Here is a 25,579-nt window from a genome sequence, read left to right on the forward strand (position 1 = left end):
CCACCCCACATAGTGGCATATGGACATTAACACCAAGTTTCCACATTTCTGAAACGTTTGCCTATTTCTCCACAACTCTGCTCATTTATTTTAGCAATTAACTCTCATTTCTTCTGAATTCTAAATCAGAAATTGGATTTCCTTTCTGTCGTGGACAGCACTGTCCTCTGTGTTGGCTTGTGGCCATCACACATGCTAACAAAGCAGAAAGGCAAAGGAGAATCTGAATCCTCGTGTTCAAAGGCCATGATTATTCCCAGCCTGTCTGAAGGGCAAGACCAAACCTTGCCTCAGTCTACAAAATGCAGGTTATTATTTGCCAGCAAGACATCCTGCTGACTTCAGGAGGAGTTGAGCTCTGCCAGATCAGGTGCTCCTGGGGTAAAAAACACAGTGTTTCATCAGCAGAGATGCCTACTTTGAGCATGAAGAATTGTTAAGACTGTTCAAAGCCTTGAAAGGCTTGCAGATTTTTGTAACTGCTTGCATCAAAAATAGGTAGTACTCCACAAAAGAAGTTAACATCACAGGGAAAGGCTTCTCATAAGTGTAATATTGAGATCAGTTTCCATTGGCCCAAAATATGCAGCCTGCCTCCTCCCAGGATACGTTATAGTTTCAATGCACACATTAAACCTTTCCAGCTTCAGTAGAAGGTGCAACAGTTCTGTGACATGTGCTGGAGCCTTAAATAAAACACTTTCTGTAGAATATACATGGCGATTTTGGACAAAGTGCAAAGCAGCAAGATTCCTTCAATAAAAGGAAAAAGCAAAGGCCCACTGCTCCCTAAAATCCATCACTGATAAACCTATTAAGGACACAGAACAGAGAATCACGTTATGGAAAGAACATTTATTTTTGTTTCAAAACTTACGATCCATAGAAATACAATAAAATCAACATGTACACAAAACTTAAAAAACCCACCCTTTGGTTCAAAGAAATATTTAACATCTAAATCTTCTGAGGTACAAAAGGCACAAGACCAGGCACCCAAACACACTGAATCACCCACAGCACTGTTTGCACCACTAGTACAGAGAAAGTTGGGGGGGCAGAGGGCTGGTCAAAGGAGGATGGCGGGAACATGGAAATAACAGCAACAAAAACATAAGTGTGTGTACAACGCCATTTACTTTCTTTCACAGGTGTTACATATTTTGTTGTCCTTTTTTTGGTAAAGTGCCAGGACTCTCGGAGAAAAAGACGGATCATTTCTTAGAAATGAACTGGAACAAACAGTAGAAAAGGAGACAGAAACACAGGCCTGCAGCAGGTTGGGTTTCAGTCAACCTCTGTTCTCCCACAAGGTCTTAAGAATTCATTTCCTCTTTCATGAAACCATTTGTTTGAAACTGTGGAACAAGGATGTGAAATTAGTTTCCACCACGTACCCAGTGCGTGTGTCACCACAACCCAGATGGTTACTTCAAGTAAAATCTCATCCCTCGGTCTGAAGGTCCCTGCTTACACTTCTTCACCCATCCAATAGGAAAGACAGGAAGATGCAAAGGGCTGGGGAAGAAAGGATCTTTCCAATTGCACAATTCTGGGGCCAACAGTATCAGAGCAGTGTATTCTGGGCCTGGTATCGCTTACAGGTCAGCATGCTCTGGCGCTCCAGGGGAATACCTTGGAGGCTGGAGGGAGGTGGGTATACAAATGAGGAGCTTGAGAAGCTTTCAGCAGTTCGCAGGAATTCCCAACATCCAGACATTCACCTTTACCTTACAAGGAGCCCTCCTTTTGCAGTTAGATCTACGCACAGACCTTTGTAGGAACAGACCTGATCCTAGTCAAGGGATAATTCAAGTCATCCTGATGCTGGTAATGCTACACAAACCCAGTGACATTCTTACATGCTTTATGCTGTTATTGACACAAAACTCACTAGAAAAGCTACAGCTGAACACTGTAGCTGCTGAATACTACATCATATTGATGATGGGAGTTGTCATTACAGCCAAATGACTCCAGTAGTTAAAACTGCAACTCCCAGGTTATTAAATGCTGTTACAAGGGTTCAATATAACACCACCTTCGCGTACATGAGTGCCTTCCTTCAGGTTTTGTTCCTAAAAGAGTATTACTTACCCCATTTACACCCTACTAGTACCGGACAAGCTGCATGCCTTGTTCTATAATCACCCTCGCCACTTCTGAAAAGATTGTACCAAAATACTGCTGTTCCCTGCAAAGTGAAATCAGATCTGGGTTAGTCAGGACCTAGTCAATTTGATTACTCAAGGTACCCTAAGGTGGGGGAATGCCTATGACCTCAGCTGCAGGCTTTTAGGAAGCACTTCAACACAGGCCACCATCGACAGCACATGAAAAAACCCTTTAGTCCCACTCTATTAATTCGGCCGTGTTCAGAGTAGAGAGGACTTCTACCCAAACACAAGGGGTTTTGTTAATAACAGCTCTATACAACATAAAACAGAGGAAGCAGCCCCGCATTCTACAACATCAGCTTCAGCTGCCCCAGTACAGAGCAGCCAGTCGATGGAGCTGCCATGAACAGCACTTTGTCACATCAGCTGACCTTTACATGGATGGAGGTCTGTACTGAAGAGACAGCAACAGGAGAGAGGAGAAGTCAAGCAAAACACAACAACAGACTTTACCTTCTTGGGCCATATTGCTGCCCCAAAATCTGGGAAAACTGTAGCTCCTCCAGCTTCTACATCACTCATCTGGTAAAACAAAGCCCACAAACTGTCTGTTGACAACGCTTTTTGCACATACAGTCCCACAAGCTAAAGTGCCCCACGCCCTAACAGGGATTTCTACTTGCACCTCTACAAGAGGCACTGATGAGGAAAGGGCGCACTTCAACCAGCATGAACTGCAAAAGTCACAGTACCTGCTATTGAAGGCTTTTATTTCAGCTGAAGGCTTTTGTTCAGCTCTTCCTCTAGGTTTTTTTTAAATATATATATAATGTTGCACAACCAACGAGCCATAAGAAGTTGGGTACATGCAGCGTTAATAGCTAGTACTCTAGAACAAGGGAGAGGACTTCAGAGCAAGAAAGTTTCAAGAATTTCATTCCAGCTTATGATCCAATTAGGAAAACAAGTAAGTGTCTGTTAAACCACATGTTTCCTCATAAATTGAAACCATGCCTTTGGAACCGATTTACATAATTTAGTTTATGCATCTTGGTCAACCACTTCAAAAACTATACAAAATATTAGCAAACCTCACTTTCTGCTCTGTTTCTATGCTGTTCACCAGTGATGTTATGCCACTTAGAGCTTGAGATACATAAAGCACTTGAGCATATACAGCTACGTGACTCTGAAGAAAAGTATATATCTTTATGTTTTGCCCTTCTACACTGGAATGAATTTAACCCTCCTAAATTCATCAGCAATGATGGATCCACTATAAATTCTAGGCTTGATCTAAACCCCTCTGAAGTTCATGGAAACATTCCTATTTAAAATAGAAAGTCTTTCTGCTGATTTCAGTAAGTTTTTGATCAGATTCTAACTAAAAGAAATGAGTCAGATCCAGCTCCCACCAAATTTAAACTGCAGAACTGCTATTAATACACTCCCCAAGTCCCCACATTCTCTATTGTAACTTGGATTTCTGTTTAAAGCGGATGTTATTACCACTCTGGTGTCCTCCTGCTTGGTACCTACAATAAAAGGGCATAAGATGCCACAGGTGCACAGGTTTTTGCTCCTTCCAACTAGAAAGCGTGTGCATGCAACTTTGCAAGTTAATAACCTACATCTTAGCAACACAACCACTTTTTAGTAAGGGTGTTGGTACATGTACGATGTGCTCTACACAGGACATACAAGGGTAAATTGCCTTTGACCATGTACAACTGGCAAAGAATAAGGTGCATGCTATTCACTCTAAATCAAGGCTTGTCCAAAAGTCTGAGAAGCAAAGAAAATATAGATTGAGACAATTTGAAATTAAAGCCTCTTAGCAACAGACTATTTCACAGCTACCTATCTTGTTCCGATTCTTGTCTGGGAGATTATTCCCTCCCCCTGCTGTATCAAGTCAAAAGTATTTCTCGTTCTCTTTTGAGCTGCATTTCACACTCAAAATACCAGCTCAGCCATAAATGTTTCATCACAGAATTTTAAATTTGAAGTTGTATCACCCAAAAGTTAGATGCAGAAGATTAAGTGATCCTAATTACTGCTGTAGTAAGTATAAGCTGATCGATAGAACACTGTCAGAAGACTACTGTGAAAATATTAGGCCGCTAGCATCAGTGGCAGTTACGTTTAGGATTCCAGTGTACATAGTCTGCAGGCTGCAGAACGCATGCAACTAATGAATCTTTTCAATTCTGCATTTGTAACCCAGTTGCACCAAGTTTATCAGCTCTGTTGCCTTCGTTTGCTGAAGTGACAGCTCTGCCAGAGTAACTCCAGCTTTGACAAACAGTTAAAACAGAGGCTGACGGACCCCAACATCAAGTGCTGTCAAACAGTGGCAGATGAAGATGACTGTCTCCCAGTAAGTGGCTGACAGTCAAGTACCCCAAGCACTCGCCTTTGAGAAATAAGTCAAATTCTCCTCTCCCACCAACAGGAATCCAATGAAGTCAAAGATTTCCCACTAGAGTGGTCAAAAGGGGAAGCTGGGCCCTATATTCAAATTTTCTGCTCTGAAGTTAAATACCACCAGGATTCTACCAACTCCAATGCGGGAGACAGCACCTGATGCTGCAAGAGTAATGAAATCCCTACTTCCAGATGCCAGGGAATCTCTACAAAACCAACTGCACAAGCTGTAAACAAGATGCTGCTAAAGTTACACTCAATGCATAAAGGATCATCATACTTACATAGTTTAAAAAAGTGGCCACACGATTTCCAGTCCCTAACCGCTTGAAAGCATCTGGCTCATCTTTCTATAAAATTAAATGAGAATAACTGCAAACTTCAAGCTCACAGACAGCAGACAAACAGAGATACTTACATAGTTAAGAAACGTCGCTAGCCTATTTCCTTCCGATTTGAGTGTGCTGTCAAAGGGTCGCTGTAACAGACAACAACTTTAACCCAAATTCCAAACAGGCTCACGCTAGAGTTACATATGTGTAGCTCTGCAGAGAGATCCTTAAGCCCAGTTCCAAGAGTTGGAATAGAAAGGGGACAATTGATACAGGGCAGCATTGAAGCCATTACAAATTGCAGCCAGGGTGCATAACTGCATGCACATCGCACTCAGATGCTCTAAGTAGCAGCACTGAAGCAATTTTTAGTGCAGAGTAGAAGCAATTTGGGGCCTGTAGCACAGATGTTATCCAAGTTAACAGGCCACCCCTGTACTGGATGCTGATCCAAAATAAACAGCTGAGGTGGATACGAAAAAATCATCTTCAGTGGACTTTAGATAACACACTACATTCTTGTACGTGTAGTACTGTCACAAGAGAAGAAAATGCATTTTTTGCCAGAAAACAAAACTGCAGAATTGTAATGATGAACTTGTTCAGGTGGTTGCCTGTCTAGGACTAAGGACCACATCAAAAAGATCAAACTGTCTTTACCCTGTAGGAAACATTGAGTTTTGTCTGTTGAAGTACGAGATCACACTGGTGCCAGTTTAGAAACAGAAGGAACATCTAGAATACCAATGTGTGTGTCTCCCCTTCAAAAGCAGCAATTAAAAGTTTATTTACATTGCTAATAGTCAGGACAATTTCAGCAAGGTGACATTAAGGTACACTCTTCTACAGAAAACAAATAATCTAACATTTAAAGAAAAGAAACCAGTATTAGAAAAGACAAACAGCCACAGCCACCATCTCTAAGATGTTACAGTTCAATCTACTTGAAGGCTATTTCAAGAAGTAAAAGGTCCTTCCTGAAATGGCTTCATAAAAAAACCCTCTTGCATCTGCATATGCAAATTCAACCCATAAGAGCGAACACAGAGCACTGAAATCTAGGGGATCCCCTGGTTTCTGCCACTGCTGCCAAATTCAGCTCCAGCCATGCATTTCTGAACTTCCATAGCAAAAGATTTCTCTGATTTTTGAGTAACCAATAAAATCTCAAAGTTGTAATATGTGACTATTAAAGGGTCTCTGTTTGAGAACTGCAAGGGAACAAAAAACTGCAAGGCTGATCGGGAGATGGGGAGACACAGCAGCATCTCTGTTGCAATACTGAAAATCTGTGATGCACAGAGAGCCTGGAGGACCAGTCCTAAACTATGGCAAATTCTGCGATTGCCTGAACTGATGGCTGCAGCCAAGGTTATGTTCCACATGGAGCTCTGCCCCAGCTGCCTAATCCAAGAGTAAAGTCCACACTGGCCAATTTGATGGCTGAGGTCCTCGAGTTCAAAGGCTTTGACGAGAATTCAAGAGCATTTGCTCAACTCAGGAAACGAAGCAGTCTTAAAGTTAACAGGAAAATTCTCTCAATAGGCCAAAGCTAACAAATACGAGCTTCCAGTGTTGAAGTTCAGGATTTTTTTTATTTTTAACTTTTAAACACTGCTAAGTTGGGTTGTGCTCTAGCTGCAGCAGTCCCTTCTACCAGGTAAAACCACTAGGACAGCCTGAATCGAGCCAGATTCCATTGAAATGCCATGGTGCTACTGGAAAACAAGGCATGAGATGGATTTTACATTTGAAATGAGTCCCCATAGCTCCTCAGTATGATTAGCATGTCTATAAACAGGTTTAGGGGAACAATTAAGAATCTCTTACTCTCTTCTCCCCACTTGCAGCACACCAGAGCTGTTACCTGCCAGGTAGAGCCCTCTAGTGCCTAGTGTGGATCCAGCACCCACCAGCTGCAAGTTCTGCTCACTGTACCACCGTCCTCCTGAACACCGACCCAACAAACCCTCTTCAAGTGTGGGTGCAGCGATAGGGTCCGAAGGGCTGTGACACCCACAAAGATTTCCACAATGGCTACATTTCTGGAAGGAGGTGGAAGGATGTCTTCTGCTCAGCCAGCTCCTGCAAAGTGCTTTAAAATATCCACCAAAGGAGGACACTGACAACCTCGCTGAACTCAGAAGCCTAATGGAACAAAGCAGACTCACAACCCAGGGCTTGCAGACCTCAGTTCCCTACTAAAGTAATGGAAGAGCATATTCGAGTGCTGCATGACTATCTTTTATTGTCTTTACACTGTGCAAAGATAACAAAAGATAAGCAGGCAGGTTTGTTCATTGTTCTCCTGAACTTCCAGCAGAGAAAGCAGTGCAAAGGCTTTTCAAAAGCCATCATCCATCCATGCAACAGGGCTATACAATAAGTGTTTTAACAGTTCTCTCTCAAAACAAACTGTTCCCCGCTCCCCACCCCACTAAGAAATAACTGGAAGTGTGATCTTACCCTAGAAAAATCGAAGTGTGGCTCATACTGCCCTCCCATTCCATAGTTGGCAACCTACAGCATGAAAGGAAGAAGCATAAGCATCCATTGAACTGCAAGTGACTGCTGCAGAAGACAGCATTTGCTCTCAGAAACCCAACCCAGGCTTTGAGAAACAGCACTGTGTGGCAAGATTGTTATCTACAGCACACTTAATTTCTCTTTAGATCACCAGAAATGAGGTACACAGATGAGAAAAAGCATGAAAAGGAAAGAGCACTGAGGGTTTCGCTGAGAATATTTCTCAGTACCAAATGTTTCTCAGTGGCAGCACACTACTTATCACTACAACAGCCTGTTTAACATGAATTAGCAGCAATAGTTTTATCACACTTACTCCCCCCACTCCAAAGAGGAGGAAGTTGAGTGTGTGTAGTTCTCCAGTCTGTGTGTCCAAACCAGGAGACAGAATTAGGTTGTGTCACAGATGTATGATCTGTTACATACACATGCCCATCCAGGAACACAGAAGGCTCAAAGCAGCTGAAAAGCACTGCTTATTTTATCTGACAATCACATAACATATGATTTAGTTACTCTGAGGCTGCACTTAATATGTCTCCCAGATCACTACACAATTACCTGTTTCTGTGGATAGCCAGCAATCAACAGTACTTCAGTCAGGCTCTAAAACAAGAATTCAAGGACCACAGAGGAAGGGAAGCAGTGAACAGGCTAAGTTACAGCTATTCTGGCAGTGCTGTACCACTTCTACTCTCCTTCCTCTTCCCAACAGACAGCCAAAGATCAGGATTCCTATGAGAATATAGCAGGACTACAAAAAATATTGGGTCTTTGAAAGGTTCAAACTAGGAAGGAGGTTCAACTTTTGCAGACTTGAAAATAAGTGGCAGGCATTTCCCTCAAAACTAACTGATAAATCAGATTCCTGCACAAAGTTATCTTCCATTTCTTTGACATCTCCACCCTTCTCTACCTGGCACACAGAAGGAAAACATCTACCTGCCAGGTCCTTCATCCAGCAGCATCTGGGAACCCCCCACATGCTCCATAAACACCTTACCTACTCCGTGTGCATAGTCAGCAGATCACAGAACCCCTAAGAGGGACAGGGTAAGAGCCAGCCTACGCTTAGATCTGCATAAGCACCAAGTTTTCCCAGGGTGACATCTGACAAGACAAGTGTACCAACCTGCAGCAGTTCAGCTGTTTTTACTGTTAACCCCGTGATCTGCTGCATTCGCTGATTCACCTTGGCTACAACAGGATCATCATCTTCTTCCAACCACGAGCTAGGATAAGAGAAGGATTGAAACATGTTATTTCTGGAATACCAACTGCAACAACCCATTTCCCGAGGCAGGAGTATTCTGCCCTCAGTCAGGTGGCTAAAAGAGCCATTTACCATGCATTTGTTGTGCAAGCGTTTGCTACATGCAAAGCAAATCCAAGTTTTCAGCTATAGGTAGCAGACGACAGCTGCTAAGCATAAAACCCTTAAAGCTAAACTCTTCTCTATGCTTACCTTTTTGATACCCTGTAGCTAGCCACTGTAAGGACACCGGTTTTGGGATCACGTACTGTGGCTCGTGCCAGCTGTGCCAAAAAAATCCCAAGGGGGAAGAAACACATCAACTACAGGTTAGAAAGAAAATTCCCTTTTTAACCCAAATCAACATCTGATTTGTCCAACTTCAATATATCACTGGATGGAAGTTACAGCTCCAACCTAGAGTTTGGTCCGATCTCATACTAGAACAGTACATGCAGAAACACAAGTGTAATCCATCACCTGCATTTGATCCCAGAAAAAAAAATTGGACTGCCCGCACAAGCCATGATATTCATTAAATCCATGAGTAGTGCTCACTGAACAGGTTTGGAAGATACTTTTTTTAAAAACAGCTGGAGCCAGTATTAGCAAGCAGGAACAACAGAGCAACATATGAAGCCCAAGTTCTTGGCGAAGAGAAAAATCACTGGATACTCCATAAATTTAATCAGCCTGCTCCTCAAGTGGACTGAGAAACCCAACCTCCTTCTCAGATGAAAAACAAGTGAAAACTGTTACAGAATGAGTTACAAATTACAAGGCAGACAAATCTACAGTGGTAGAAAACTCCTGAGGGCAACTCTCAACATTACCACTCTCACATTTTCCAGTTGGAAGATGCCTGGAACATCTAATTCACAGAGACAGTTTGAGATGTTATTACATTGTGAAGGTAACTCTGCAAAAGCACAGTCCACATATACATTTTAAATACCAGGTAATGCATCATCACTGCTAGGCCACGTCACCATGTTTGTAGGAAAAATTTGGAACTGGGCAAAACCAACCAGGCCTGCTGTGGTGTCAAAGCGATAGACCACCGCTAGCATAAAGCAACGTAAAGCAACGGGTCATTTGGGTTTTACACTTGCAGCTGAGAACAAAAACTGGGACACTCCTTTCTTTGACTGTAAACACAGACCACATTTAAATTTAACTCCTGCAAACCACAAGCACTTTAAATCATGCCTCCTTCCTTCCACTTAATTATAGGTCACAGAAAGCCTTTTTATTTGCATTTTCTTCAGAGCATGCAGTAATTATTTCCCTCATTTTTCCTTAAATAAGTCTCCAGCCAGCTTTGCAATCCATGTCAGCTGTCTCGTCCCTATACAAGGGTTCTTGGCACAGCTGCTGCTGTAATTCTGACTCACTGTTATTTTGTTCCAGATTTCTCCTGCATAAATCATAACAGAAGAACCAGGCTGACTGAATGTTGTTGCTCACTTGTACAACGAAGCATAGCTTTTGGGATATAATTTCGCTTCCCAAACTTTTCGTTCTGCTGCCATTTTCAAGCTTGTATATGCTTGCTTGATTTCTGCAACCAGCATTTGATCTAAATAAAGCAGAACTGGAATAAGCCTGACTACGTTCACATTATTCCATCTCTCCTCTGACAGGCAGGCTTCTTCATTTAAGACACACAATCTTTACCTCACTTGGTATATCCAACTGATAAATGCTTGGCCTCCTCCCCCAGGGTGGAGAAAGCAGCCTCATAGTAGGCATTTGCTGGGCTTTGAAGATTTATAACGCATTGGACTGGTCAGAAGCTTCATCCAGTCTTCATCTCGAGAGTCTGTGTTTAGTTTAGCGTGCACTCTGTTGGCTTTTCCTTTTGAAATTCTGTATTGCTGAAATCCCACAGCACCGAGTTCAAAGATACTCACGTGTCCCTCTCCATGCCCTATTTTTGCCTGTTCCAGCACGTGCATATCGCAGGTAACAAACGGGATTTGGGGAAGAAGGTTCTCATGCTTTCGTGGCAGACCTGTCCCAATGCTACCCACACCAATAAAGTTATTTCTTTGACCCTTTCCAGTCAGCTCTGATGTATTGCCTGAGAAGCTGGAACTGCCTTTTGGAATTGGAGTAAAAACGATTGCATTTTGCAAAACAAGCATGAAAACCAACTTGAATACAGCTACTCCCAATCACGCACAGATGTTGTTTCTCTACAAAACAAAAAGTATTGGCAAGTGTAAACTGCAGATAATCTTAAAGTGCTTGGACCCAAAAGCAGAAATTTCTTGCAAATGCACTTTAGAACAAAGGAAGTGCTCATCTTTGATCCCAAAACTAACATACTACTTCAGAGTTCTGTCTGAAAGCTTCCATGGTTACTAGCTAAAATTTCCTGGCCGAAATTCCGCTGTATTTATTAAGGGCCATCTCATCATAGGACTTGCATTTTCCATTCTTCCAGTACTACTGCAGAATTTAAACCTATTCCTGCAGCTGAGCTACAGACAGATTTAGAGAAAACAAGCTATAAGAAAATGGTTGCTTTTTACTTTTTAATTGAAAATTTTCATCTGAATCTTAAGACTACAATATTTATCTACGCTTATCAGGACTGATCCCAGTTCTCCACTACATAGACTGTATGAAGAATTCCTCTGACATTAGTAAAACAAGCAAAACTCAGTAAGCAAGACTTAAGACTTACCATAAAAGTTTGAACAAAAAGTGAAAATCAAACAAAAATTAATAGCTGCCTTATTTACAGTGTGCTTAATTTGATAAAATAGATTAAGTGATATGCTCTATTTGAACATTTCCATTTTATCTGAAGCTCTTGAAGTTTTATAGTATGATGTAATAGGGAAAAAGTCTCCATTTATGGAGGTCAGAGTCCTCCCAGAGACAGGAGTGTTCTGCCAACACTCCCGCAGCTGGCTGGTAGGCATAGAAGTCCAGCTTCACAAATATCCCAAATTATTAATGTTCTTAGAAAGCACCAGTTTTTCAATCTGTTTTTAACTGTTTACATTTACAGTTAGAAATACATACAGAAGGGTAATTCTTGACTGGAATTTTAGTACCACATTTCAGAGCAGGAGATAGAAGAGTGCTAAAATGAACCATTCATCTATAAAACCACAAGTGTTTAGTTTTACATGCCTGTCAGACCTGACAGAAAAGGTGAGGCATCTACTACTGACCTCACCCTGCCATACTTTTTTTTTTACCAGAAAGGAAACAGAGAGGAAATCCCACCTCCAGAAAAATCAGGCGAGATCATTACCAGCTTTGCAGAGTCACTAGGTACTGCATCAGAACGAGGGATCCCACTCAAAGCTGCTGCCTTTCACTTGGATCGACACAGCATACCAAAGCTGTCCCATCTGTTTCTCTGCTGCCCAGACAGCTACCTAGGTGGAAAAGTCAGCTCTAAAGTGCTCTGGGAGAATGACTGCATTGTGCATTCATCCTTGCAAGTTCCCCATCCTTCCCAAGTCCCAGACTGGGAATCACTTAACAGCACAAGCGATTTCTCCACTCTGGGAATAATGCAATACACTGAACACCATGAGCTGTGTGTGGCTTCAGGAGAACACCACAGTTCCATGCCTGGATGCATCTACCTTTTCAGGTCTAGTCCCTAGTTTCCTAAAAGGTTTCTAAGCCAAATATGCAAAGATCTCGGTAAATAAGTGCAACAATGCATAAATACCTTCAGGAGCCTGGGCTTTACGGTCCTACCATCACCAGGCAGTTTCGAAATCTTTCCCCTTAGGCTCACAGCTGCAGTGTATCATCTGTAGTATGAAACCAGATCTTTCAAATCCTTTGCCTAGCCTTTGCTAACAGAGATTAAAGCACGGAATGAGCAGTCATTAGTAAGATGGAAGAGGGGAAACTTACCCTTGGCTTTGCTAGCTGTTTAATTTTCTCAATTTCTTCATCAGACATGACATCATAGTATCGTACAATATGCGGGCTATCCCATTCATCTTCTTCCTTAAAGGGAGCTATGAGCAGGTGAGGGTTTCTGTTTCCATCATGGTACCTACAAAACAGCCTTTTCTGTCTTCGAGGCGTCTGAAACAAAACACCAAACAAAACATTGTTTGCTCAACCACTTTTCATGAACTTAAAATAGGCGAGAAAAAAAAACAAAGTGGGCTTCATTCCACAGACACTGGAAAAGCCATCAGCTGAGTAGTAAATTTAAGAGGTAAGCATGAGTGAGTGTGCAATTCAGTGCAAATTAAAAAAAACCCAACATATGCCACTCAAGATACCACTGAGCAATATCTGAAATGCTAACCTTTAGGAGAGTTAAACCATAACAGGTTACAGGTTAAGCAAATAACTACATTAACAGGCAGCTGTAAAAGTCTGCTTCTTAGAATTAAGACTATGCAGATGGAATAAATGGATTCCTTTCCCTGCACTGAGCATTAAAGCCACATTTGTTGAGAAGTACTAGAGACCGGCTGGTCAAAATAGTCACCCCAGAAGGACATGTCTAAGATGCAAAAGGGAAGAATAATGTGATTCTGTAAGTGTGGCAAAGCATAAAAAGCTCTCAGTGGGAAGAACCTCCCAGTATACCTGTACAACCAGCATTTGAAATGGCTGAGCAGACTGACTGAGGAGAACCAATTTCCAACAAACTTTCAGAGGTATAGTTGAGCTGGTTTTCTCTCTAGGATTAACAGCTAAAGATAGAAAAGCCAAGACATAAGGTACAAATCTCAGCCTGGACAGAACCACATTTAATTTTTTCCTCAAAAAAACAGCTTCACAGAAGGCAAAACTTAACACACCCCAGCAAGCTTAATTACCCTTATGCAGAGACAGCAGAGTCGGGAAAGTCTCGCCTTTCTCTTACCATTTTTACACCTTCACCTCTGCAAAGGGCCTCATAGATATCACGCTCCGGCAAGTAGTCAAGAGGCCTCTCATAGGCACCACTTTGCACCACTGGTTCTGTGGTTGTCATGGTCTTGTTTACTGACTTCTCTTTCTCCTCCTCCTCCTCTCTCTCCTTCTCCAGCAACTTCTCGAAGTACCGCAGATTACTGCCTGCTCTCTCATGAGTACTGTCTTCATCAGGAAAAAAACAGACAGAACCAGTGATTTATGTAATCTCAGGAACCGTTAATGCAAACAAGTTGTTGTATCAAGACACAGCAATAATTGGCCCCTCCCTAAAGCATCATCAGGCAACAAGATACCTTGGCTGCACTGAAAATCAGCGCTGGGAAGTTTGTGTCTTTGCAGAAGGAAGGTAGGCAGAGCCTGTGAAAGAATCCTTTCCGAAAGGACCTATCCTAAAACTTGTACCCCAACAAAAAAGAAAGTAGTATTTTTGGTCATCTCTCCTTTTCTCTCAACTTTTCTGCCCAAGATAAGCAGATCATAGAGGTGCTGAACAGAGATCAAGCTCATCTATTTGTTGCACCCCTCCTCTCCCCCATGCTTCTCATCCACACCGCACAAGCACGCTTTAACCAAGGACTGCAGTGGAGTCCCAAAGACTTCCTCCAAAGTCAGGAAACTCAGAGGCAAGCATTACCACTTAACAGCCCACCTATAGCACCCATCTCTGGATGTATATGGAAGGTATCCTGGATCAATAGCATCATTGCACCTATCACTAGTGATTTATTGATTATGTTGGCATGAATCAATAAACACCATCAATGTATCTTTACCCACATAATCAAGAAGGAACAACTCCCTGTTCACCAGTGTTCTTGGACACTAGCACCTAGAACAGTTTCTTTCCCTTCTGACCCTCCCAAGCCTATTGTGTTTCTCCTGTTTAACCAACCCAGAAGGCCACTGAAGTAACCACTCTGTTAGAGCACAAGCTAACAGTGGCCAGATAAGGAAGCTGAGCCCAGAGCAGAGGAAGCTGCTGCTCCCAGAGGGACTGACGTCTGCTCCACTGTTTGGTGCCGATAAGGGTTTGCATTCTGCTATCAGTGCTAAACCCTCTCGCAGAGGGAGCTAGAGTCAATACATATTCATATTCTTTTAAGTTTTAATCTATGAATTCCAATGTCTGATATGTTAGACTGATACATGTTTTTAAATAGAAAGGCTTCACCCCCACTCAGGATGCAGCTAACATCTAAACTAAGAACCACAGCTGATTAAAAAAAAAAAAAAACACAAATACATAACACAGTGGATGTTAACTCTAACTGGGGAGGACAAACCTTTCCAATGCAGGAAGCAGGTGAAGCTGGATAGGAAGCAATGCTTATTTGCTTACTCAAGAGAAAGCTACAAACAGACCAGAGGTAAAAGGAGGTTTTAAAAAACTCAATCTGTTCTGAATATTCAGAAATAAATACTTTAACATCTCAGGCAAAAGTATTCTTCTGGCATCATAGAGTACCTGCTCTGAGGAATGAAGAGGAATATGTGAAGTCAACAAGATTTAACTGAAGATACAGCACATTGCCTAAGTCATGGTAGCCTCGATCTCCACTTGAGACAACCCAGGCTTTAATCGTTATCAAACACAACATCTCGGGACGCTGAAGCAAAGCACACAGGTACTGCAGTCAGACACGCATTTGGTCTTTGGATAATAAAAGCATAGACTGTAAGACAGCTTGTTAAAAGATACTTCATGTATAAGTAGACTGGGTTTTTTTTCCAGGACTTGTCTGGCAGGATATACTTCCAGTCAGCTCACCCATACGTATGGGCCATGACTGCTCTTGGCTCTGGAACTGGCAACACTCCCCAGCACTAAATAGCTGGGTTTTTGTTCTTACCGAGGGATATCAGACGTCTGGTAAGCTCCATGGCTCTGTGTAAATCCCCAAACTGGAAAACAGCATAGCTGAGATAATCTAGGATCTCCACTTTGCTGACTGTTGTATCCTCCCCCTCATTGTGTTGCTTTAAGGCTTGTTCCATCCAGAGTACTGTGTGATAGTAGTCTCCATCATTGTAAGCAGTCTTCCCCATACCAAAGCAGTCACTGACTGTCAAAGAAGATCTATATTTTGTTCCTAAAAACAAAGAGATAGCTTTAAGCAATCCACACAGAAGCATCTGTCCTTTCAAATACATGGGGCACATAGAGGAATATTTGTAAATACACACTTTTATCATCCAAAAAGACTTCTAAAAATACAATGCTTTGACAATACTTTAGGTTCTGTACCAAATTCATTGAGCACCTTTAGAATTAAAGATTACATTCAATCATAATTCTGTGCCACTAATTCCTTTGGAAACCAAGAGAAGTTTAACATAAAAATTGCAGTGTTAAGCTATTGCGTCTGCTGTTGTAGACAAAGGCAGAGCAGACTAACGGCTTAACAGATTTACTGAGCCTACAAATTAACACTGTTAGATGATCAGAGAAACCTGACTGCATGCGGAGCTAGCTTGTTTGCTCTTTACTGGGGATGCGTGCGTAAGCCAGCTGAGGGTTCCTCACACAAACTGGGTATCCATTTGACTGTAATTGCACACTGACTTCCAGTCGCTCCAGCTCAGCAGATGCACAGGTAAGACTCAATTTTAAGTTCATTGTTAATAACCTACCTATAAGAACTAAAACTCTTTTGTCAGCTCATCTATCCATACTGCAATCAAGTCTTTTCTGTTCGTAAATTGTGTGTTGCTAGCAGCCATAACCTGTTTCAGGAAGTCTCTTCTCAGCAGCAGCAACAACAAACATTTACCAGGACTCAGCTGCCAAAACACTGAAGCATCCCGATATATCTATGTATTTTCCACAACATGTCTCTGTGGCAAAAAACGTTAGTCCCCATTTCACAGAAAGAACAGAGGCAAAGTGATTCAACCAAAGCCTCACTGGAAGACCACAGCAAACGAGAGCGACAAGCTTTGCAAGAGCCATCAGAGCAGTAAGTTACAGAGCAGCTCCTTCCTTTGGTTCCTAAGTTACTGGGGAAGTACCCACAGTACTTGCTAACACAGTAACGAGCACAAGGAAGTATGTTGTCCTTTGTTTTGGTACAGTGATTATAAAAATCAGCATTTTCTTTTAAATTAATACTAATTTTAAAAGTGCTACTTGAGCTGGTCACTGCAGACCACAGCACCTTGGCTTGGGTGGGAACAACCTCGAGGTTGTTCTCAAAGTGCCAAAGGAGATACGTCCTCAAGCATCTAAGCTGCATGGACTCTCAGCACCACGGTCCTTCCTCACTACTGAAAAAGGACCTTTGGAAAGAGCTGGGGGATGTTACTTCCTTCCTTTCAAAGCAGAAGACACCTTTGTGCATGTACCTGGTAAGCTTCCTCGAGAGAGAGTTTCAGGATCCAGTTTGTACGTGTCCTGCAGGCGCATCAGAGCCTTGGCAGCCCCGGTCTCATCTTCTTCAGTTGGAAAAAACTGACGCTGAATTGTAAGATTTGCAATAAAGCCTTTGCAGTAAAAGGGAAAGATGTTACTTCCAGAGTCTGAATAAATATCAGTACCAGATTATCACAGAGGAGGAAACATCTGCTTTGTTTTGGGAATTGAGATTCAGATAACCCAGATTTAAAGCCCATTAGGCTCTCAAGTTATAAAAACATTGTCTTCTGTCCCATTTTAAGAAATACAGCTCACAAGCAAAAGATAAAGGATAAATAACTGAAACCCTCCGTTTTCTTGTGCCACACGAACCACGTGGATCTAACAATCTTCATTTTCCTGCAATGTCTTTCTAGCACATGAAAACTTAATAGCTTTCATCAGTTCTCTTGCAATATCCACAGAGACAACTACAGATCATAGGACTGGACAAAGACTTCAGACTCTACTCCAACCTGTAAAGCCCTAAGAGCTTTTCAAATCTCAGCCTGAGGGACAGAGACCCTGACCCTGGATCCCCCAAGTAGAGCGTAGGACCTTACTCCGTAAGAGGCTTGCAAACCTGGCAAGTAAAACCAGGTGACATTTAGAAATAAAATCAAATGGGCTTCCTAAACACATCAAGGTTACACTGCAGGTTGCCTGGGCAGAAGCGGGAGCAACCTGCACCAAGCTGAACTGGAAAACGAAGCCTGTAGAGAAAGAATTCATGACAGAAGTGCTCAATAGAATCGAGTATTTTATTTCCATCTAGGATGACTATTCCAAAAGGCAATAAAAATCTTGGCTGGAAAAAGCTTCCAAGTACCTAAACTTTTAACACATGCAGAATAGAAAGGGAAAACATGCAGCGTTCTGCCTGAAAAACATTGTCTCATCTCCCTTGCTTTCAAGAGTCCAGTAAAAATAAAAATTAAAAAAGCTACAGAAGCAAATTCAGGCAGACACTTTGACAAAATGATGCAAAAGCAAAGATTAGTACTGGAAACACTTAATTTAGAAGGACAGCTTTACAGGTACCACTTGTGTATTACCCAGTTATCAACAGACTGACTCAACATCAGCCAACTGTTAATGTTGGAGCCTATACGAATCCTTCACCAATTCAGTATGGGTCTCATTTTGATTCTTAAATCTTACCTACTGGTCAACACGGTCAAAAACCAAACGATCGCCAAGAGAAGCAGCAGACTGGGAAAGCAGATGAGTAAGTTTTTATATAAAGGAACAGAAAGCTCAAGTCTAGGCATAAAACAATAGCTGCCAACACAGGTGACAACTTTAGTATACCCTATTCTCTTCTTTTGCCCAAACAGCACAAGCCAAACAAAACGTGACAGGCCTAGGACTAATAACAGTTTCGTTGAGCCCTGACTGAGATGTGTTTACTGGTTACCCAAGTGAGTGGCACTTGCCACTGAAACAAGAGGCCAGTTATTAGTTTAAGCTCCAACCAAACTTGGCAATAATATTTAAGCCACAGCTGAGTTTGCAGCTTCCCAGAATACAAGGAGGACACGCAGCTGTGGTGTAAGGCTACCTCCCGATGTCTTCCCCCTTCACACCTTACCATTTGTTGTATCCTGAAGAACGAGGTTTTCCAATTCCAGCCAGTCAGTATTTAAACGCTTCACCAGCTTATACGCGTTTACAGGATGTGCCAGATACCCTTCGGGATCAGAGGCCGATTTGCTCGTCAGCGCATCCATTTTTTCAGCCCAGCTGGAACAAGAAGCATACATCTCAGTCTGAGAACAATTTATGAACGCATGTCTTCCTTCTTAAGCCATCCCAATTACACAGCTAGAATCAATTTATTGCTGCTTTCATCATCATAACAAGCTTCCAATTCACAAGAAGTGAAGTACAACTGATTTTTTTCATTACAATAGCTTTTTTAAAAGGAGTTTGTTTCCCTGCTTACTATTTTAAACCTTGCTACAGCGGGTGGGTATCCCACTTGCCATGAATCTTAGCCATCAGTTTTCAGTGTACTGCACTTCAGAAAATAACAGTACTAGCACACACTCACTGCGAGTGTCATTTATCTATCTTAGTAAAAATACGAGCATAAATTCAACTCCAAGAGCTTTTTAGCTTTATGGAAACTAAATCATAAGCTTGGATTTTCAGACTGAAAACCCTCAGACAGCACAGTGGCAGCTCTGTCAGTCACCCAGGTTGCACTGTTGGACAGTGTCAAAGCAGTAGTGGGAAACTTCACCCTCTGTGTTAGAGTACATCTGAGCTGCCAACTACGCTGCTGATGCCAGTGAGAAATTTTTCTGTTGCCCTCCATATTATCCCTCAACACAAACATCTGGCCCAGCTGGGTGTTCCCCTCAGTACTCAACAGGAAGAAAACACTCTGCTGAGATAAGCTAACAACTGAACATAAGCAATCCCCTTTAAACTTGTAATCCCAAACTCAGTAAGACACGAATAAACTATGGTTACAATCATTTTTATATAAACACAGGTAAATACTGTCAGACTACCTGGCTTCTTCTCCATACTATGGTGTGGCAACAGAACAAAAGATGTGTTTTCCAGAGATCCTTTGCAGGGCTATCAGATTAACGACATATATTAAGACCAATCTCACCTGCACTCTCTTCAATTTTGACTTTCACTACTTCCAATATTTACTTTGCAAAGTAGAAAATACTGTCAAGTTCTAGCCTCTTTGTTCATATCACAAAGTTCTTCTGAATCCTAAACATTTCTCTGGAACCAATATACAAATACTGCAAAGGGTTATACTCAAGTGGTAACATTTAGCACCTCCGTTACAAAGCACATGCCTTGTACACGAGCAGGGTGCAAGGGCTTAAATACTGACACGGTGGCAGAATACTCTTGCTCACACATACATCAAAATACAAGTCAACTGAAAATTTAACACATTAAGAAAAAGCACTTGCATATGTCAGTCCATGAAAAAGACTTCTTTTTAAAACAGTCCAGTTTATACATAGATTGAACTGACATGCTCTTTAAGAATACTTGAAGAGATTGCTCTTCCTCAAAAGGGCAGCTTTTCAGGACTGAACATTTGTGCTCAAGTGACAAGGAATTCATATCATTTCACTTACTCCGTAGCCCCAGCCCCACCCTACACCCCCAAAGGGAGACCGAACTGACACATACAGCCTGGAGTTTAGAAATTCTTTGGAAAGCGTGGGTGCATTTACAAGCACTCAGCTCTTCTGAACCTGGACCTAATTTAGACTATTCTAGTGTCACGCCCTATCAGATATTACTTTTAGCCTTCCTAAAGGACGCAGAAAACACCACTTGTCAGCAAGAGCCTTCAAAGTGATCTAAGCAAACCAGATAATGTCCGAGATGTGCTGCAGCCAGGTCAGTGTACGAAAAAAACGAGGCAGGAGAGCTGTCCCTGAGAGCAAAGCCAACAGGGCAAGGAAGCTGGGGATACAGTGTGTGCTCCACTCCACAATGCAAGTGGCACACTTTGCTGTTGTAAGCAGTGCTGGTGCCGTGAAACAACAGGTAGCAGAGAGCACTGGCACCCAGAGGTATTTAACTCACACGGACAAGGACCCTCTGTGACATGACTAGTGTCTTCTCCACAGGAGCACAGTGACGGTTCAAGGGCAAGGAAAGAAGTGGGAAGTGCCCAGCAGACAACGGTTTCTGAACAAGCAAAGCCTAAGTGATACTTGAAGCAGGACACCCTCTCTGCAGGTTTATGGGAATAAATTACAGTCACGTTATCACCTCCAGTCTCACTGTGGTTATCTACTGAGGAAAGATCTAACAGCAAAGAGCGATGACAGAAAGGTGTCATGTAATTTAACACAACAGATTAGCTGTTTTGTCACCCATCATCGTGCAAACCTCATCCCCTACCTTTTAATCTGAGAGAGCTTGTTCTCTTCTGCTCGGATATAGTCCTTTAAAGACTGTACCAAGTCTTTCTCTGCGTAGATCAGGTCTGTCATTTGACCTAAAAACAGAGTCAGAGCAAGTGTTAATTAGACTTAAAAAAGTAACAGTTTCCAACAGTGCAGCAGAGAGGACTCAGATGCTCTCGGGCTATCAAAACCACCCCAAAGAATAGACAAACGAAGGGTTTGCACTTCAATGCCTGTAAACCATAAAAGCTATTGTACATACAGGTCTGGCATTCAAATGCTTCAAGGGGCTGTTAAAATCCCAGCTTCAGCGGCTCACGTAGCTTTGCTGTGACCCTTCCACTGCCTCTGAATTATTTTTAGTATTACAACTGTATGCAAGACAATTAAAAGAAAGGTTTGACATTAATACAGCTATTGAGTCAAAGCAACGAAAGATCCAAATAGTTGCCAAAGCATCTGTTCTACATATGGATACAGATTAGGTCACACTAATAAATCATTAGTCTAACCATTGGCATGGCTTAAAATTACAGCTTTTCACTACGGGTAACTGTGGAAACACAACCTAGCATTAACAACAGAGGAATTTCAGACTAATGTTTATAGACTGACACACATACTCTCTCCTGATTAGCATTAGTGGAAACTGCTGGCATGTCAATCCTAATTGCTATGACAAAGTTTGCTTTTCAAAGACTGAACACTGAAAGACCGGATGAGATTTGCAAATTCAGCCACAGCTTTAATTCAGCATTCCAAAGTAATTATTAATGAGGCATGATTAAGCAGACACAAGTCAGCAGGCAGTGCTGTTTTTCAGAGTTAGGAAAGGTTCAGAAATAGGTAAGTGTAAAGAAAAGGTGATCCTTCACAGTAACTTTGCACAAAAAGCTACTGAACTTCAGGAAAGAGAACCAAACAATACATATATCATTAAATACTGTTTAGCTAACTCCAGAGCACAGGAGCATGTGCTGGAGGGTGGTAACAAAACACCTCTCTGCCTTGCTCTGGCTGAACAGTTCCACACAGTGGTGCAAAAAACACCACCAGGAGTTCTGAGTTGTGCCATCCAGAAACACAGCACCCCTCAGCTCAAAGCATATTCCGGAGAGCAGTCAGTTGTAGTTAATCAATCTCTAATACCCTCATGAGGGGAACTCCCCACACTATTCCACAGGAAAACATTAGATCAAGGCACAGCCAAAAACTCTATTTGTGCTTATTTTTAGGCTCTACCACAACTGTACATGGTTGTGCCACAGCTATTAGAACACACAAACTAAATTGTCATAAATATCATTTTATTAATGAAGTTCCTCACTGTGAGGGTGGCGAGGCACTGGCTCAGGTTGCCCAGAGCAGCTGTGGCTGCCCCCTCCCTGGCAGGGTTCAGGGCCAGGTTGGACGGGGCTGGGAGCAACCTGGTCTGGGGGAAGGTGTCCCTGCCCACGGCAGGGGGTTGGAACTAGACGATCTTCAAGGTCCCTTCCAACCCAAACCACTCACAATTCTATGATTTTTAGGATTTATTACAGTGTGAATTCCTCAGGATTTACTCAGGTCTTACAACACACACATAAGGTAAGCAGGATATCCATTTTTCCTTCTGACACCTAACTCCGGCTTTTTGAGAAGACAGGGGTTTTCAGGTTCTGTGAAAGAAAACATTTCATGTATTTATCACTTAAATTCTTTTCATAAATCAAATCCAGGATTAAGCCTTTTAGCATAAGGTTTGTGCTGCATTCGAGACAACAACAGATGCACAATTCTTAATAAAACACAGGCACTGTCTTATTTTACTGACAGAGACCCCAGAGAAACTTGTATCATGTTGGTCACAATGTGCCAATTTACCCAACTGCAGACAAATTGCACTGATGCAAGACTTGCAATGCAGAATACCATGAAGGATGTAGAAGCGGAGCTTTTCCTGACGCAGACACTGTTTGACAGGCCGTATGAAGCAAGCCACACGCTTCAACTGCAGGCTTGAACAGTTTCGGTGATCACGTCAACTGAATGACAACATTGTGCACTGGTTCATCCCATACCTATGGAGGTGAAGAACTCCGCTTCTGTGTGCCAGATCAAGAAAATACAGGTAAAGAACACCAACTGCAGCCAAGGCTTCATCTTCCAGATAGCTCAAACCTGTAACAAACTGAAAGGAAAAGGAGGAGTAAAAATTATTAACTTATTTGTGAGAAAGAAAAAAACAAACACAGCCCAAAGGATTAATGTTCATCTTCAGTCATTTCGCCCTCATGAAAATTATTTAGGTCCTTGAAAGACTGAATTCTCATCAGTAAAGCTTGAAAAAAAGAGTCATCTCCAACCACAGGAGTTGTTACTTGTTTCAAATGCTACCTGAGATATTCTTTGGGATTTACACAGGTGGCACTGCAGCCCATGGAATGCCCACATGACAGAAGTAATGGATGCAATATATCCTCCACTGAGTTAGTGAGAACAAGATCTTCTGCAAGGGCAGCTCAATGCCTTCCATGCCATGCATAATTATAGCTGGAAAATGGGAGAGTATACAAAGTTTATTATATTCCAATAATAACAAAAGTCGGTATTAAATGGTCAGACTTGCAGCATGCTGCAAAACTCAGTTGTATAACAACTAGAAATACAAATAGTGAGAAAGCCAAATAGAGAAATGCAGCTTTCTGAGGTGTGGAAGTAGCAGCGACAGTTGGAAAAGTTGAAAGTAAAATTTCCAGCTCTGCTTATTCAAGACGCATCATGCCAGCAGATTGGCCTCTGGGCACAGCCCTTGTGATTTCTGTACTTCTGGCACTTTCTGTGCCAGCCTAGAAACCCAGCCCCTTGAGGTGGAGGCTGAAAGCAGCCTGCTACATTGCTGAGAGCACAGCCCACCAAGGGCACGGAAGGGAAAGCCAGTGTGAGCAGACAGGCAGACAAGGTAGTCAACAAGGGAGGTAACAGATGCAAGGTCTGTACAGAAGAGCCTCCTGGGAGCTGTAATTCTCCTGGTAGATCTGATGGTGGGGTCTGCCTCTTGCAGGGAATTTATGAGTAGTCTGCACCTCACTTGGATCAGCCCACAGCTCGCTCCAGAGCTGCCTGTTCGCTGAGCAGGAACAGCCACCACAGCCAGCCCTCACATACGAGCGCTGCTGCTCAGCAGACACCAGGCTCTCACAACACCCATGCACACAGCGTCAAAGAGAAAGATGACAACTGTTCACCTTAATCCAAGAAGATACCATTCTTCTTTCCTCCCTATAGTAACTGGGTAAACTGGTGGCTGGAAATGCAACATGCTTTTACTCCAAATACAGGAAACATGGAGCTATTTGGGGCAAAATGGAATCACTTAAATCTGATGAGAAAGGGGGATGGAGGGGAAAAAGGAAGGGAAAAATGCATGGAGCATCCTAAAATTTCAAGCAATGCAGCAAGTGGGAAAGTATTAAAATAAGATCATTCTGGGACAACTCTTAGCTCATCGTTCCCTTGGGCTCCACAGGTCTGCCTGCCCAACAGGAGACAGAAAGTGAAAGGTGGGTATCGCCCTTTCCTTCTGGGTTTTTCACGCCTCAGCATGACAGAAGCCCTCACCCTCAGTGCAGCTCATCAGTGTCATGGACATAAACACCAAACACACTGACAACAATACTACCATCACTAAGAACACCAGAAATAGCTCAGCTCTCTGCTATGTATCATCACACAGCAAGATGATTGTTTTATAATTATTCTTCTGATTGCTTTAAAAGACTACATGAGGAACCAGAAACATTTACCACAACAGTTCACAAGCATGAGTAAGCAGGAAAATGTCTCACAGCATCATAATAAGTCTTCCCCTTCCCCTCTGCTGTTTCTCACCCCCCTGCAAACCACATATTCCCAAACTGCTTGTTTAAGTTAGTTCAGAACTAGTACATGGGTAATCTGAGAATTGACTAAAGCTGAATGAATAGTACCATGCAGAGGTCTGCCAACACTAAAAGCCACAATAAGTGATGTAGCAGAAAGCACAGAAAGTCAAGAGCACTTGGGAAGTACATTAATTTGGATATATTAAGCCACAACTGTCCATCTGCATAGTCTGTCATCGTTTTGTGGAGCAGTTTTTTGGATGCACTACACAAAGGCTGGCAAAACAATTACAAGGGAATTTTCCAGTTAAAACAGCACAACTCTACATTCTCCTCCCTGCACCTCCCCACCATGTTCTCCCATGGCTGAGGATATCTGCCAAGAAGAACACTTACTACAGCTAGCAGCTTGTCTTTAGAGCAGATCTTTAACAGCTTTGCCATCCTACTCAGATTTACTTGAGTCAATAAACAGAAACCTCAGTAAACAGAGAAATCGGCTCTTACTTGAACAAGCAGGACACCTGGCTGCAGGGTTTTCAAATTGTTTGTACACATTCTTTTCACAGCTGTTACTCGGAAAAACAGCGCAAAGAATGAATTAGAGGAGGCTGAACATAATGTTATAACCACATTCTTGGACAGCACAAGCACGTGTGCATGTACACACGTATGCATGCCCACCCTGCCACAGCTAAACCATCTGCTAACAAAGAGGGTAGCAGAGGCAGAAGGGACATTAGCACCTCCTACCTCAATAATGGAGACAAACGTTTACTAAGCCAGTGTGCTTTGCTCAAACAGAGAATGGAAGAACTTAGTTGCATAGAAAGGCCAGATAAGTCTGTGTAGGAC

The 25,579-nt window shown here is 42.3% G+C and overlaps 1 protein-coding gene across 2 annotated transcripts; it reads right to left on the reverse strand.

The window, feature by feature from the left end:
* Positions 1 to 1,287: 1,287 nt before the first annotated feature.
* On the reverse strand, positions 1,288 to 23,003 carry P4HA2 (prolyl 4-hydroxylase subunit alpha 2). 2 transcript variants are annotated; one of them, XM_009960106.2, is made up of 14 exons: positions 22,922 to 23,003; positions 20,857 to 20,953; positions 18,554 to 18,705; positions 16,914 to 17,051; positions 15,422 to 15,661; positions 13,519 to 13,733; positions 12,546 to 12,722; positions 8,868 to 8,938; positions 8,535 to 8,634; positions 7,343 to 7,396; positions 4,829 to 4,894; positions 2,631 to 2,699; positions 2,098 to 2,194; positions 1,288 to 1,358 (listed from the first exon to the last, which is right to left on the reverse strand). In XM_009960106.2, exons 1-14 carry the CDS (start codon positions 23,001 to 23,003, stop codon positions 1,288 to 1,290), a joined length of 1,629 nt encoding a protein of 542 aa, XP_009958408.1. The 2 variants fall into 2 exon arrangements, with proteins under 2 accessions (XP_009958408.1, XP_009958409.1); XM_009960107.2 differs by lacking the exon at positions 4,829 to 4,894 and adding an exon at positions 4,963 to 5,022.
* Between the last annotated feature and the right edge of the window lie 2,576 nt (positions 23,004 to 25,579).

Source organism: Leptosomus discolor, chromosome 10 (assembly GCF_034619465.1).
Source record: "Leptosomus discolor isolate bLepDis1 chromosome 10, bLepDis1.hap2, whole genome shotgun sequence".
Classification (NCBI taxonomy): Eukaryota; Metazoa; Chordata; class Aves; order Leptosomiformes; family Leptosomidae; genus Leptosomus; species Leptosomus discolor.